This window comes from Clarias gariepinus, chromosome 23 (assembly GCF_024256425.1).
Source record: "Clarias gariepinus isolate MV-2021 ecotype Netherlands chromosome 23, CGAR_prim_01v2, whole genome shotgun sequence".
Lineage (NCBI taxonomy): Eukaryota > Metazoa > Chordata > Actinopteri > Siluriformes > Clariidae > Clarias > Clarias gariepinus.
The window spans coordinates 9,148,279-9,161,500 of record NC_071122.1 but is presented as its reverse complement, the minus strand read 5'-3'; the positions used below and the strand labels follow the sequence as shown (position 1 = coordinate 9,161,500).

The 13,222-nt window shown below is 40.9% G+C and overlaps 1 protein-coding gene across 4 annotated transcripts in view; it reads right to left on the bottom strand.

Annotated features, from left to right (window-relative positions):
• Positions 1 to 1,656: 1,656 nt before the first annotated feature.
• ip6k1 (inositol hexakisphosphate kinase 1) overlaps positions 1,657 to 13,222 on the bottom strand; it is a 30,969-nt gene continuing 19,403 nt past the window's right edge. For all 4 annotated transcript variants that reach the window (XM_053484106.1, XM_053484107.1, XM_053484108.1 and 1 more), the window contains 5 exons: positions 11,835 to 12,276; positions 8,903 to 9,107; positions 7,145 to 7,326; positions 5,588 to 5,763; positions 1,657 to 4,407 (listed from right to left, as the gene is read on the bottom strand). In XM_053484106.1, coding sequence (XP_053340081.1) covers positions 3,937 to 4,407; positions 5,588 to 5,763; positions 7,145 to 7,326; positions 8,903 to 9,107; positions 11,835 to 12,276 — 1,476 coding nt within the window. In that variant the 3' untranslated portion in view covers positions 1,657 to 3,936. The remainder of the gene's footprint in view (positions 4,408 to 5,587; positions 5,764 to 7,144; positions 7,327 to 8,902; positions 9,108 to 11,834; positions 12,277 to 13,222) is intronic.

Below are 13,222 nucleotides of genomic sequence, written 5' to 3'. Positions count from 1 at the left end.
GCAAAAAAAAAAACATTTTATGCATCTTATTTCACATATGCAGGAAATATTTTAGTTAAGGCATTAACATCTGAAGACTAATATTGTTGCAGAAGACTGTTGAGTTTTGATATATATTTCCCAGAAAAAGATTAATATTTAGACACTTAGTTTTCACCATAAACCTTTGATTAATTTATATTATTTCGTGAGTCCGATTGGTTAAAAGAGATATGTTTTCTGTCACAGCTACTCTGACAATATTCCCTTCAGCTTTACAATAATTCATGGTAAATATACACATACAGTACCTAATCAAATGTTTGGACACACCTCCTAATTCCATACTCTTTCCTGATTTTTATGTCTTTCTACACTGTAAAACAATGCTGGAGGCATCCAAAATAGGCGATAATCTTCTTTGAACAGTTTATTGAGATCCTGGGATGGTCTTCATGAGAGCCAATTCCATCATGGCACTGGTTCTCACAGCCACGTCACAAGTCACATTTGCTGTATGTAATGGCGTTTTATGAGAACGAAGTATAAATAAAATTTTCAAATTTTTGTATATATTACATTTATGGCATTTGGCAGACAGTCTGATCCAGAGTGACTTTCAGAAGCGCATTTAGTTCTTTTTGAATTAATGAATTATATTCATGTTATATAGAATATTATATAATAAAAAATAAAAAAAATTTGTGGGGAATTGAATTGCATACTCCTCTTAACCAAATTCTAACACTACACAAGTACAAACAATGTTATTTCATCAGAAAACAATTAATCTATAAGAACAGAAATTCTGTTTGGCCAGTGTTTGCCGGTCTTTTTACGTCATCAACTTTTATGTCATACTGTGAGCATGTCACAGGTATTCCTCACCAACTGGTAATAGTAGGCAGCATCCTCATCAACTTGTATGTCACACTATAAGGTTATATCTTCATTTGATTACCAGATCATCATTAGGTGGAAAGAGGAACTGCTAATCAAAATACACAGGATGGGACTTGGAAGGAACGTCATTAAAAATATACAGTGCGTTCTGTTCCTTCCCTTGCACTCAAACAAGTAAAGATGTATGCAGGCAGAGCTCTAGGGGATGGTAAAGTCTTTCATAAGATGTTTGTTTAAAATGTATGCAAGTGAAGCAACAGTCTGGACTGTCTAATCCATCCATGCAGTTGTTCTGAAAGATTAAACTAAATTATAAATGCAAAGGGACATTCCTAATGTAGACCAAAAAAAAGTGTAATTGTCAGCAAATTTTTATTTTAGAACAGGAAACACTTGGGTGTGGTTAAAGTAACAATTTCTCTGGCTGCATCATACCACCTCATACTCAACTGTTTTATTACTTACATAAGGAGGTTCAGGGTACTTTATCTAAACCCAAACTGGATCATGATTAGAGCCATAATATTCTTCCATAATAAGATGTCCAGGAAACCCTATTTAACTCTAAAAGCACATTCTTAAATAATGTGCAAATGTTCTAGAGTTGGACAGAAATCAAGCCTCTTGTTACATTTCCAGTGTTTATCAGTAATCCCCATTTCTTTACATCAAGACTATTTGCATATTTCAAGACTAAATTATTTCAGTGATAAAAACCGGCTTGTTATTTACCGCTTGGTTCCCATGTGCGAAGAAATAAAGGACACTAAACCATTTTCTTAAAAAAATGATTTATAACTCACATTCAAAGATGTCATATATATTTTTTTTTTCTTAAAAAAATATCCATCCATGCAACAACAACAAAGGGAGAAATACATAGTTTTTTGAGGGAGGGTAATACAGTTCTCTCTCTACACATACAATCTCGCATCTATGGACAGACTAAAAACATCCACCACAGAGGAGACCTGTTTATGATTTCTTCCCAACACGAAAGACGTTTTTTGTTCACGAAAGACGTTCTCCTGCCCTGGCACAGAACAGATTCTCTGTTAAATGTTAGAGAAGCCAGGAATCGCACTCATCCGGCAGCGGGGTAACGATTCGTGACGTATTTTTAAACCTTCATATCCTGGTCAGCTCTCGAACACTAAAAGGCTGGACAAACAGAAACCCTGGGTAAGTATTTACACATGTGTAGGAGAGCTGAGCATTGTTTTGTAACCATGACGCTGAAGAAATCGAGATGTGTCTATAAATCCTGGATTGCTTTTTGTTACGCGAGTCTGCACAGCAAAACGGTCAGTTATTTCTATATTATATACTGTCTGTGCATACATATATACATATACATATGTGTGTGTGTATATATATATATATATATATATATAAATAACACACACATATATACATATGGAGATATGTAGGTCACAATTTATGCTTCACACTCGGACAAATGCTGATGAAACTGTTTCAGTGTGTGTTTTGCTATTACATGTGCTGAGTACATTCTGAACTCCAAGAGGTTGGGACGGAGCAGATTCCTGTGACATCCAGAGCAAGACGAATAGAATAATCTAATCTATTCTAGACTCTGTAGTGATGACCGCTCTTTTTTGATACAAATAACATACAAAAAGGCGGGACTTCTATAAAGTTCAGGGGTTACAATAGAACACCAACACGACACTGATGATCTCTGCATGTGCAGGACAACGCATTGCATCTGATAACACAGAGATGACAATCTAGATGAAGTAGAGTCTGTCTGTGGTGTGCCAGAGAGGGAAAAGGAAAAAAAAAGAAAGAAAGGAAAGACGATGGCTATAGTTCCGTCTAAACACAGTACATCCTACTCGAGTGGTGATGAGAGAAGGAGCGAGGACACGACGAGCAAAAGGGGAGGAGAAGGTGGTGTCTCTAATCATGTTGCTACATGTGCTAATGGACGGTTTGCTCTGAATGTGATATCGGGGTTGTTTATAAACAAACAGTCCTAAAAACCAGGAATAAAACCGTAAGGGTGAAGGTGAGGGGAGATTGAAGAACCATGCTGGGTGCTTTTAGAGCACAATCCAAATCTACAGTGCAAAAAGACAAGGAGGATCTCTTTCAGAATAAGCATAGTTAAAAAAATTAGGCATAAAGACGACGTCTACGGATATACACACACTGTCCTACAGACTAGCCTAGGACACGTAGTACTACCATAAACCAGAACAGAAAGGAATATTACAAAAAACTAAAAGAAAAAAAGGAAATGAAAAGAAAGGCAAAATAAAATGAATAAAAATGCAATGCTGTCTCTAACTGAAGTGGATAACTGCAGAAATTATACAATTTCCAAATAAAAATATATATATATTTAAAAAAAGCATGTGACCTTAAACAGGAATTGTTTTAGTTTGCACAGCTAGGTTGTGAATGGTGACAGATACTACAAGGTGAGCATCACCTTATAATTTTTCTAATTTTTCATCAAGGTGGGCTGGTAAGCCTCCCACCTTTATTTTACAGTAAAGCTTTTATAACTGCTCCCTTTTCTGAGCCCCTGTGGGAATACTGCAGCGAGGAATTATTCCCCGAACTTACTATCCCTGACACACACCGCTCCACTGACCCGATAATGTAAAGCCGACCTGACCCTGGACTTGCCCTGAGCTTTGGCTGCTTACTCCTATCTTGCTGCGAAACCTCAGAGGGCCACATGGTGGCGACGAATCCACAGGACATACAAAGTGCCCCCCCCCCCACCCAGGCTCCAGTTTCACGGAGCCATTTCTGTTCAGGGGGTGTGAGTAAAGACTCAGCCAGAGGTCACCTCCAGTTTCCCTCCCCCCATGTGAAAAGCGTCATGCTCTGGGTGCTGATGGCTGTATGACGCAGAGGCTGTGTCTCCCTGCTTGCAGCTTGTCTCACATAAACATCAGTTTTGCCCCGCCACCGTGTAGACGGTCCAGAAATAACTGAGGATGAGACAGGAAGTGGAGTTCATTTAAAAAAAAAAAAAGAAGAAAAAAAAAAAATGCCGAGGCAAAAGATCCGTTTTGGCTACGGGTTCTCTTCGCGGATTCTTTCGAGTATGTTGACGAGGCTCTCGAGTCCGAACATGTAGCCCCGGTCGGGCCCGTCATGCACCATCTGGTCATCCCGAAAGCCTTTGAAGGTGCTGTGGGCAAAGTCTATCATGCGCACGTCAACGTTTGGGGCAGGAGGTGGGTCCAAGGGTGGGGAATGGCCCCCTGTGGTGATCTCCTTTTCGGAGGGTGCCTCGACTCGCTCAGGTTCCTTGCCTTCATAGATGATGAGTAGAGAGCTGGAGTAGAAGCGGTATGAGGCTTGGCGCTCGAGGACGCCTTTGAGGCTGCGCAGCTTCCTCAGGATGGGTTCAAAAAGGTCCTGCCGCAGCTCGGCACCATTGTGCATGTACTGGTAAAGTGCTTGGCGGAAGCCCTCGATCGACAGACCTCGACCGTAGTACTTGTTGCGGCACAGATAGTGGCCAGTGTCCATCTGGTACACCTGGGACAAACAAAAAAATAGAAAGGCAAAAGTAATTTTAGGTCCGTTTATATGTTCCGTACGCGATATTAACGTAAATTCTGAATGTCCTTTTTCTCCCCCCACATCGGAATAATCTTATTTAATCAAAACAACCGACAGAATTAGTGCACTAACCCAATTCATTATGTATGTTGGTTAAGCAGGATATTGCATAACAAAGAGCATGGTGAATTCTACATAATGCCCAAACTCATCCACTGACACACAGAGACTCTGATAAGCTCCTGCGAGAGTTAATTAACTATGTGCAATTAGGTCACAATTATTATTGTACAATATTTTTTCTCAAAACACATTAAGTATGTGACTGTCACAGTCTTTATCATAGTTCTTACAGACGTCTGCCAAATTTATAGCATTTATTATTATTATTATTTTTTAAACCAGCCCTAATTATGACACCATCGTTCTTGGAGGTCACGTTCGGTGTTCAGACGTCAGGCTTGTATGCCCGTTCATCAATCAATATGGCCACGTGAAGCAGGGCAATAATTTGCTCAGGTTGTTTTGATCTGGTTCGTTGACTGCAAACAGTTATCAGAGCTCGACGCTGCATCAGTCAGAGTAAAACGGCTATTCCCAGCCAGACGGAAGCGAACAGCTTTAATGGGAGCCACTTCGCTCAGCCTAGCACAGCCTCATTCCTCACTTCACAGCCCCCTTGTCATGGATCTAGAATTAGGAAGCAGGAAGGCCATTAATGAAAGCCACTTCCTGCTTGAAAGCTTGACCAAAGGACCAGAGTGAACTCAACCAAGGCAGCGGGTATAACTTTAAATGCTGCGTGTGCACTTTAAACAGGATATGCGCTCTTTGTGGAGCTACATAAAAAAAAAAAAGGAGAGGGAGGGGGAATGATTAGCTAAAAACACACTCTGATGTTCCGAATCTTGTAATTGATTGTGTACATTTAACACCAGCTTAGGGACGTCAAAAAGCAGTGTGACAAAAAAAAACACGTTATGTGACTAGGTTATATTTGAACATCATATAATAATATAAAATATTTAAAATTCGAACATTACATTAAAATATGCACAAAAGAAATAAAACCAGGTGCAGGAATGTGTGTCCATACAGATGTAGAAAGCTCCTCGGTCATCTACACAATCACATCACGTAGACAAGACGCCTTTACCTGCATCCCACACACACGCACGCCCAGAGTGGCAGACGTGCTCTGCTCGCACTTCTTCATCTGACGAGCGGCCTTCTCCTCGGACGCGTCGTCGCCGTGCTGCCGCGTGCCCATCTTCAGGTCCAGGATGCAGGGGTAGCTGAAGTGATGTACTACATTTTCAAGGAGCAAAAACTCTACGGACAATCGGTCAAGGAACACTTTTAACAATTAAATCCATAAAAAAGGAAATTCAGCCGATTTGTCTGCTTAGTAAACAAGAAGTTTGTTTGTTTGTATTAGGGTTTATCAGCTTCACAGGCTAGTTTATGGCAGATACATATTAAACACTCAACCAAATCAATCTAATATTAAGTTATAAAAATAGGGTATTTAAATGTAAAATAAATAAATAGTGGATAAATAATAATAATATATTGACTTGGCCCGAAGAGCAGGATTTTACACAAATGTTTTTAGATGCACCACTTCTAGAAATTGTAAAACCTTTTTTTTTCTTCTTTAAACCACCTTTAATATGTATGTATGTACTAAGAATTTTGACCCTGATTTCTGAGTTTTGCAGCATAAACAAGTCATTGTTAACCCACTGCTCCAATAGCCTAAAGCTTCATTTAGAAAGGAGAACAAACCGACACCCATTTTGGACCACCAGTTTAATATGTCAGATTTCTGGGGCAGTCTGAATAAATTAAGCACCCTACCGCTAAATCCCACAGGAGGCTTTTAGAGCGAGCAAAAAACTGTTCATATAATTCTGTTCAACCCCATCTTTTCAACACTTGAATAGACTTGAATAGAATGAGCCAAGTGGAAAATCTTGGGGAAAATCTCTAGTTTCTGCAGCTGTATCGGACACATTATGTTTGCTTCACCTCTACAGTCAGCCCGGAACACATGAACTTGGATCACTAAGCTCGCAGCCAACTTCACGGACAGAGACAGAAAGCTTAGTCTTGTTCCTTTTTTTCCTCCTGTCGTCTTATTTTATTAGTGATTGCATTGCTAGAACATAGGGGCATGATATTTTAGAGAAAAACTGAATAATCTCTCACAGTGTCTCAAACATCTGGAACAGAGTTTGTTATGGAAACTACTGTGACCCAATTCCGCACAAAAAACAAGTCCATCTAAACGAGAGTTTCACCTTCAGCTGGTTGTCCTCACCCCTTTTTTCCACCAACGCAGCGACGTGTCTGGGAACCAGAGAAACCTTTTAAGAAGCAGCTCTTGTAGCCAGCTGTGTTCAGTCAAACTGTTATGTATTCAGCTGTGAGAGTTTTACTACTGAGTGGCGTAGAATAAAAAAAAAAAAAAAAAAGATCATGTAGAAGTCAAGTTACAAGAGCTTTTGATTTCCGAGAAAATACTTTCTGAAACAAACCTAAATCTTTCTTCATCTATGCATGTCATAAAGCGAACAATTATGTGCAAGAGATCTTCAAGCGATGAGCAGCATTCTTCACTTCTGTTGCCACTGAATGATTTCTTGTTGTAATGAAGCTGAACCATACCTTTGTCATAAGCATAAGCAAAGAACAAGACTTTAAAGGATACTGTAGAGCTTCCTGTCCTTGGATTCAGAGCGCATGCGGCTGAGCTGCTGCTTGTGGCAGCGCAGACTCCAGGGGTTGTGGCTGATTTTTTCCGAGCTCAGGCCGCTGTTGCTATCCAGCATTTGGAAGGGCACATCAGAGTAGATCTGCAAGTCTAGGCGTGGACTTTTAAGCTCTTGCAGACTAAAGACACACAAAAAGAGAAACAGTTATTCACAGCACAAGCTTGCTGTAGGCAAGACGTTAGGACAACAGCTAACTGAGTCCCTGGGTATCATGTTGCCTTATGGACCATGTTTGGATTTTTTAGAAGACATCGAGCATTTAAACGAGGATCAGAACAAGATGTTCAGTCATGTCCAATAATCCTGATTTCTACGTGTGACAATATTAATATAACAAACTCTACGTTATTTGGGGTGTAGATCATTTGCCAAGACCCTATTGTTCCTCTTGCAGCAGTCACTGAGCCCTGACCTCAACACTACTGAATGATTGAGGTAAATTAGGGCATTTTCACATTAGGTACAATTGATTTGGACCATGCCCAGGATTGCGCATTAACACTTCCTGATACAGCAGGTGGCAGTATGCACCCACTTGGTTCGTGGGCTTGCCATTAAACACAAGAAAAGGGGAATGAAAAAGATAACGTCTCCACTATACCCATTATTGAAAAAAATAAATAAATAAATAAAAAATAAAAAAGTAAGAGTAATGCTTTTGCATGCCTCCCTACTTTATTAGCTATGGCTGCAAAGGTCAAAGGATAAGACTGGTGCGTGCTGCGTCCACACAGAGATTTCAGAAGAGACAGACAGCACTGATGTCATGTCTAACCAGTGTATCAATCCGGGTAGACTGTAACATTCTCGAGACCACCTGTTCAAACAGACGCGCACATGGTTCCCTGAGCGCAGGACGATTGGGTTCTCACTGATAAAATGAACCAGACTTAGGAGTCAAGTGTTCTCAGAAACTATCCCAGTTAAAAAAAATAAAATAAAAAAATAAAAAACACGCCCTTAGAAACACAAGCTTTTTCACTGGACATCAGTTCTAACCTCACTAACGCTCTTGTAGCTAAATGAACACAAATTCTGACAGCCATGCTAAAAAAAATAATGTGGAAGAGTGGAGCTTATTAAAACACCAAGAGAGGCACTTTATCTGGAATTGGATGTTTAAAAAGACATTAATGTTGAAATTAATGTCATGATCACATGGCCACAAACTTCTACATACAATTTATTATGCATATAAAGACGACCGGTTTTCGATGACAGAACTGCTTTACAGGAAGGAAAAACAGTCTGAACAGAGGGAACAAAACAATTCGGTTTTGGGTGACATTAATTTGATCATACGTGATCCACGTTACATCACCCAACTAATTTCCTAAAGACAATACATGGCGTGAAATGAGGCTCGCATAGGTATCGTATAACCACTAGTAAAAACAGTATGAGATAATCCACTATTATTAGCAGTGACTGCATTCAATGCTTATTTCTTATTTAAAGTGGCATCTCTATGTACGATACGATGTAAATTAACACCGTTTTAAATGAACATCCTTAACTCTGTGCACAAATCCCAAGTATTGATTTACAGGACATTCGTTTTGCTCTGCACTTCTCTGGCTTGGGTAATCAATAAGAGAAAGGCAGCGAAAAGTGCAATAAAAGTGCAATGACGGTTTAGTTGAGCTGTCAGCTCTCGGACGATACTCTGCTCGAGTGATAAGATAAAGGCTTACTTGTCATTGCTATCACTTTCATGGGGCGCCCTTTCCTCTTTATGCTCGCTGCTAGAGCGATGCAGGCTGCGGCGCGAGTGTTTCCGCCGCGGTTGGTCCCGTTCAGGCAGCTCTTCGTGGTCTGTGCATTCGCTCTCCACATAAGGGTACGCTACCAGGTTAATGTAGCCGTCCAGGTCACCTTCAAAACACACCAGGACCACACCTGCATGAAAATGTATCATATTAGCTTAATTCAACAATGATTAGTCATTTATAATCTAATGCAATTGTAAGATTTTATCTTAGATGGAGGGGGGCATTAATCTATGCCCGTACAGCACAAAAAAACAACAACAACAAAACAACAAAAGAAATCAGCCTTTCCCACGGTGTTCCAACACTAACACTAAGTATTTAAGACATAACACATGCTCTGGGTTTCAGGAAGACTGACAACATTTGGAGAATGTCAGTGTGACTGAGTGCGTTTGCAAAGCGGTTTGCGTCAGCAGTCGGAAAGGAGAGAAGCTCGGGTGTGGAACATGATAGGGAGGGAGAGAGCGGAAGGTGCTACGAGGGAACAGACCATGCATCATCCAGCTGACTCGCAGCCTTTTTAGCTCCGTGATCCCTCCTTGGTGATGTCATCCCAGTTACTGGAGCTAATGAATAAAGACAATGCTGATGTCAGAGCTGAGCAGCCTATATTGGGGACAGTGTGCGTATGTCTGTGTTACATGTAGCAACCGCATCTGTTTACGAGGTGGGGAAACAAAGCTTCTGTAGCACGCTGTACTAATACAGGAAGGGTTCTGTTTAAGAGGCATTAACGATTCAGTGTTGGATTGTATTTAAGAGACTTTAAAAGATACAGTGAATTCACTGTACAGTGAACTTCAACTTCACACACTTCGGTCATATGGTTTATTTTAAGCACTACGGGGATCAAAGAGGGCCAAGTCTTTCCACATTAGAAAACCAAACGTGACATGTGGTGCAAATTCTTGCTTTGAAGCGGAGAATAATTTTGGAGCTTTCATCACCTCCTGTGGATGCTTTTAGCAATATAGTTTAGTGTTCAACTTCTTTTTTTAAATACAGTAGCCAGAAACAGAGTAATAAATAATACAAAAATATCTGAAAAACACTTGGCCGCATTTCCGTATTAGGGTTGATGTTTCCTTAAATGTAAGATGTGTAATTAAATCCAGCAGCAATATCAGCGTTGTGATCTACATTTCTGCCTACACACTGTTGACACATAGTTCTGAGGTCTTGAACCATCCTCCCAAGAGTGTGGTAATTTTTTAATGAGGGACTACAATAGCTTGTTGACAGATGGACAAAGTGTATTGAAAAGCAAGGAGATTCTGTAAAAAAAAAAAAAAATTTATGTATTCCTTTCTATTAGTTAACCAAAACAAATTTTATAGTCAAAGTGCAGATGATTTTTTTTTACTCACCCTTGTATAATGTTATAGGGGGAAAAAAGTGTGTGTGTGTGTGTGTGTGAGGCTACAAAAAATGAATCAAAATGTGTTCAGATCAGATGCCTTTGAAACGGGGTCATTTCACAATGACTTCAGCCATTGTTTGCACCACTGTTGTCCCTCCTCGAACCACAACCTCTGTGTATCTATTTATAGCACTTTACACCATTTTACACATACCTTTAAGGTTTGAGGGTGATTCTTCCAAGCGTGCCATCATGCGTAAACAATGTCGAGCCTGTAGCCCCCGTAGAACGGCCTATTTTTAAACTGGCTGTGTGGCCACCCACTGCAAGCTGCAAGGGGACAAATTCTCCCCAACGGAAAAATTCAGCCTTACTCGAGCACTTGACTGAAAATAGATGCCAGGACTTTAAGGTGTATGTGTTGTTTTACTCCAATCAGTGCTCAAGGTGAGCGTTAGTTCATGATGGAGACATGTTGTTTATCTTGTGCGGTAACTTTTGGGGCGAAGTAGAGACATGAGGCAGGTGTTGGACAGGCACTGAGAGACGTGCTTTAAACAATGTCACGTACGTTTCCGTGTTAAGAAGAAACAGTTGGCAGAGGAAGTTTCCAAATCTAATAATACGGGGTGTAGAAGGTAATGGCCTGGATTTAGTTTGAACACAAACAATGGGAACCTATGATCAGTGAGAACAAATGAGCTGGAAAGAAACTTAATCCTGTGTTTCTAGGAAACTGGTATTTAAAAACGTAAAGCATGTACATCTGGGATTCAAAGAGGGAAAAAACTAAAAAAACAAAAAAAAAAAAAACAATCCATGCTTTATATATTTATTCATTTTATTTATCCCATAATACATGTTATGCAGCATACCCAGTTTTTATGTCAAACTGCTTGAATTATATATAAAAAAATAAAACTAAATTATTTAAATGTCCATTTAATTTCATTGAACTGAATCTACTGACCATGTCGTGCTCTATACGTTATACCTCATGTAGAGATGTATACAGTAAGTATAGGGTCTATATTAAACATAGTGGTGCCCTCATGAACCTGTCACGAGGATGACACTGCACATGAACGTCTCTGTGAAACACTACATTACGTAAGCTCTGGATGAGTCTGGCAGTTACCTCGGGTGAATTTCATCAGGTTCGAGTAATCAGCCCTCATGTGCTGCTTTGTCTCAGCTGCTCTGATGCTGGATGTCAAAACATCTCCATGCAGAGCACCTGGCCCTTGTGCTCTGTTTGCTGTGGTTGCTAAAGCAGAACACCATCAGCCGTAACAAATCATAATGAGGAAGTGGGCTGAAATCTGGATTAATGGCTGTGACAAAACTGCCCTTGATCCCATCTGCCTGTTGAACATCCTGTTTAAGAGGAAGCGCTTTGTACCCTGCAGACGGGCTGTTTGAGATTTTCAGGTTGCAGCATATCTCTGGATCGAATTTTTAACTCGGATGCAGGCAAAATGATAAATAAAATACCTTTGTATTCTGGTGTAAACTCCTTCATCTCAGGCGGCAGGGACTCATAAAAGCGCTGCTCACGGCTGATGAGTGGCTTGCACACGGTGTGGTCATCGTAGCGCATCATGCTGCTGTGGCCGCCCACCTGGTGGACGAAAGGTTCGAGTGGCACCCCACCACCGCGCCTACCATGTCCATGCCCCTGACCCTGGCCCGTGTCCGATGCGTTGTGGTGTTTGCCCGTCTCCATTGTGTGCGGGACGCACATGGCGCTGACCGGCCGCGTGCTGCTAGGGGCATGGGCTCGGGCGCGCAAGCCAGGCGAGCGTGGATCACACTGGGGCGGCGGCTGGGAGCGCACGCTGCCGCCGGGAGGGGGAGGAGCCAGCCCGCCGGCCACACCCACCAGCCAACTGATCCCGGCGCCTAGAGCGTTTGGACACGCCCTTACCGCTGTCTCCTGAAAGAGTGAGAGACAGAGAATTAGTTCATAAATAAACATCACCACGCCAACAGAACACACATACACACAAAACAGATCGCAAAAGATCCAGCAAACAAAAATCACAGCCAAATACACAAAAGACTTACATAAACATAAAATTGTATACGCATGTCAAACAGCAACACAGGCCACTCAGCCCAGAAGCTTTATTACATTAATTTGCTCCTCATCAAAAGCACAAGCTGTCCATCAACCCAAACGTCGGGCATCAAATCATCCCAGCAACGCCCTGGATCCAATCAGGAAAACCTTTTTAATCAAACCAAAAATGTGATGCTCCCCATGCAGGTGATCTACAACTTTCATCATTGGTTAAAAAAATAAGTAGAGACAATTGGCACAGACAGAATAAATAAAAAACGATAAAATTCCGCAAAATACAAACGGATGTTTTATGATAGAAACATTCAGTCAAATTCTCTTTAAAAAAATATTCATGCAAAGTTCATGTTCGAAAAAATATTTATGCAAAGTTTAAATTCATGTTTTTGTTACATGGGCAATACACTCCTGTTTTGGTGGTGCATCGTGTCATATTCGAATTTATCAGTAATCCTCATTAAACTAAATACTGTTATGATGGCTGAGAAACTGTGATCGCCCACCACTGATAAATCTGATATACTAAAAAAGGCAAACACAGATTACCCCGTTTCACATTTGCACATGGACAGCGAATAACTGCAATGAACCGATCGAGCCATATGTGGAATTGCATTCCAGATATTTGCAATTAAGCCTCAGTGCCAGTATTAGTGGCTCCAACAGCAACGGGCACAAGTTGACCCGTCACACCTGGCTCCTCTATTCCACACGACATTGGCATTCCACTCAAAAACAGTGCACCATGTGCTCACCATGTACTCGGACCAGGTTCCAGTCAAACATGTTTAATGGAGGC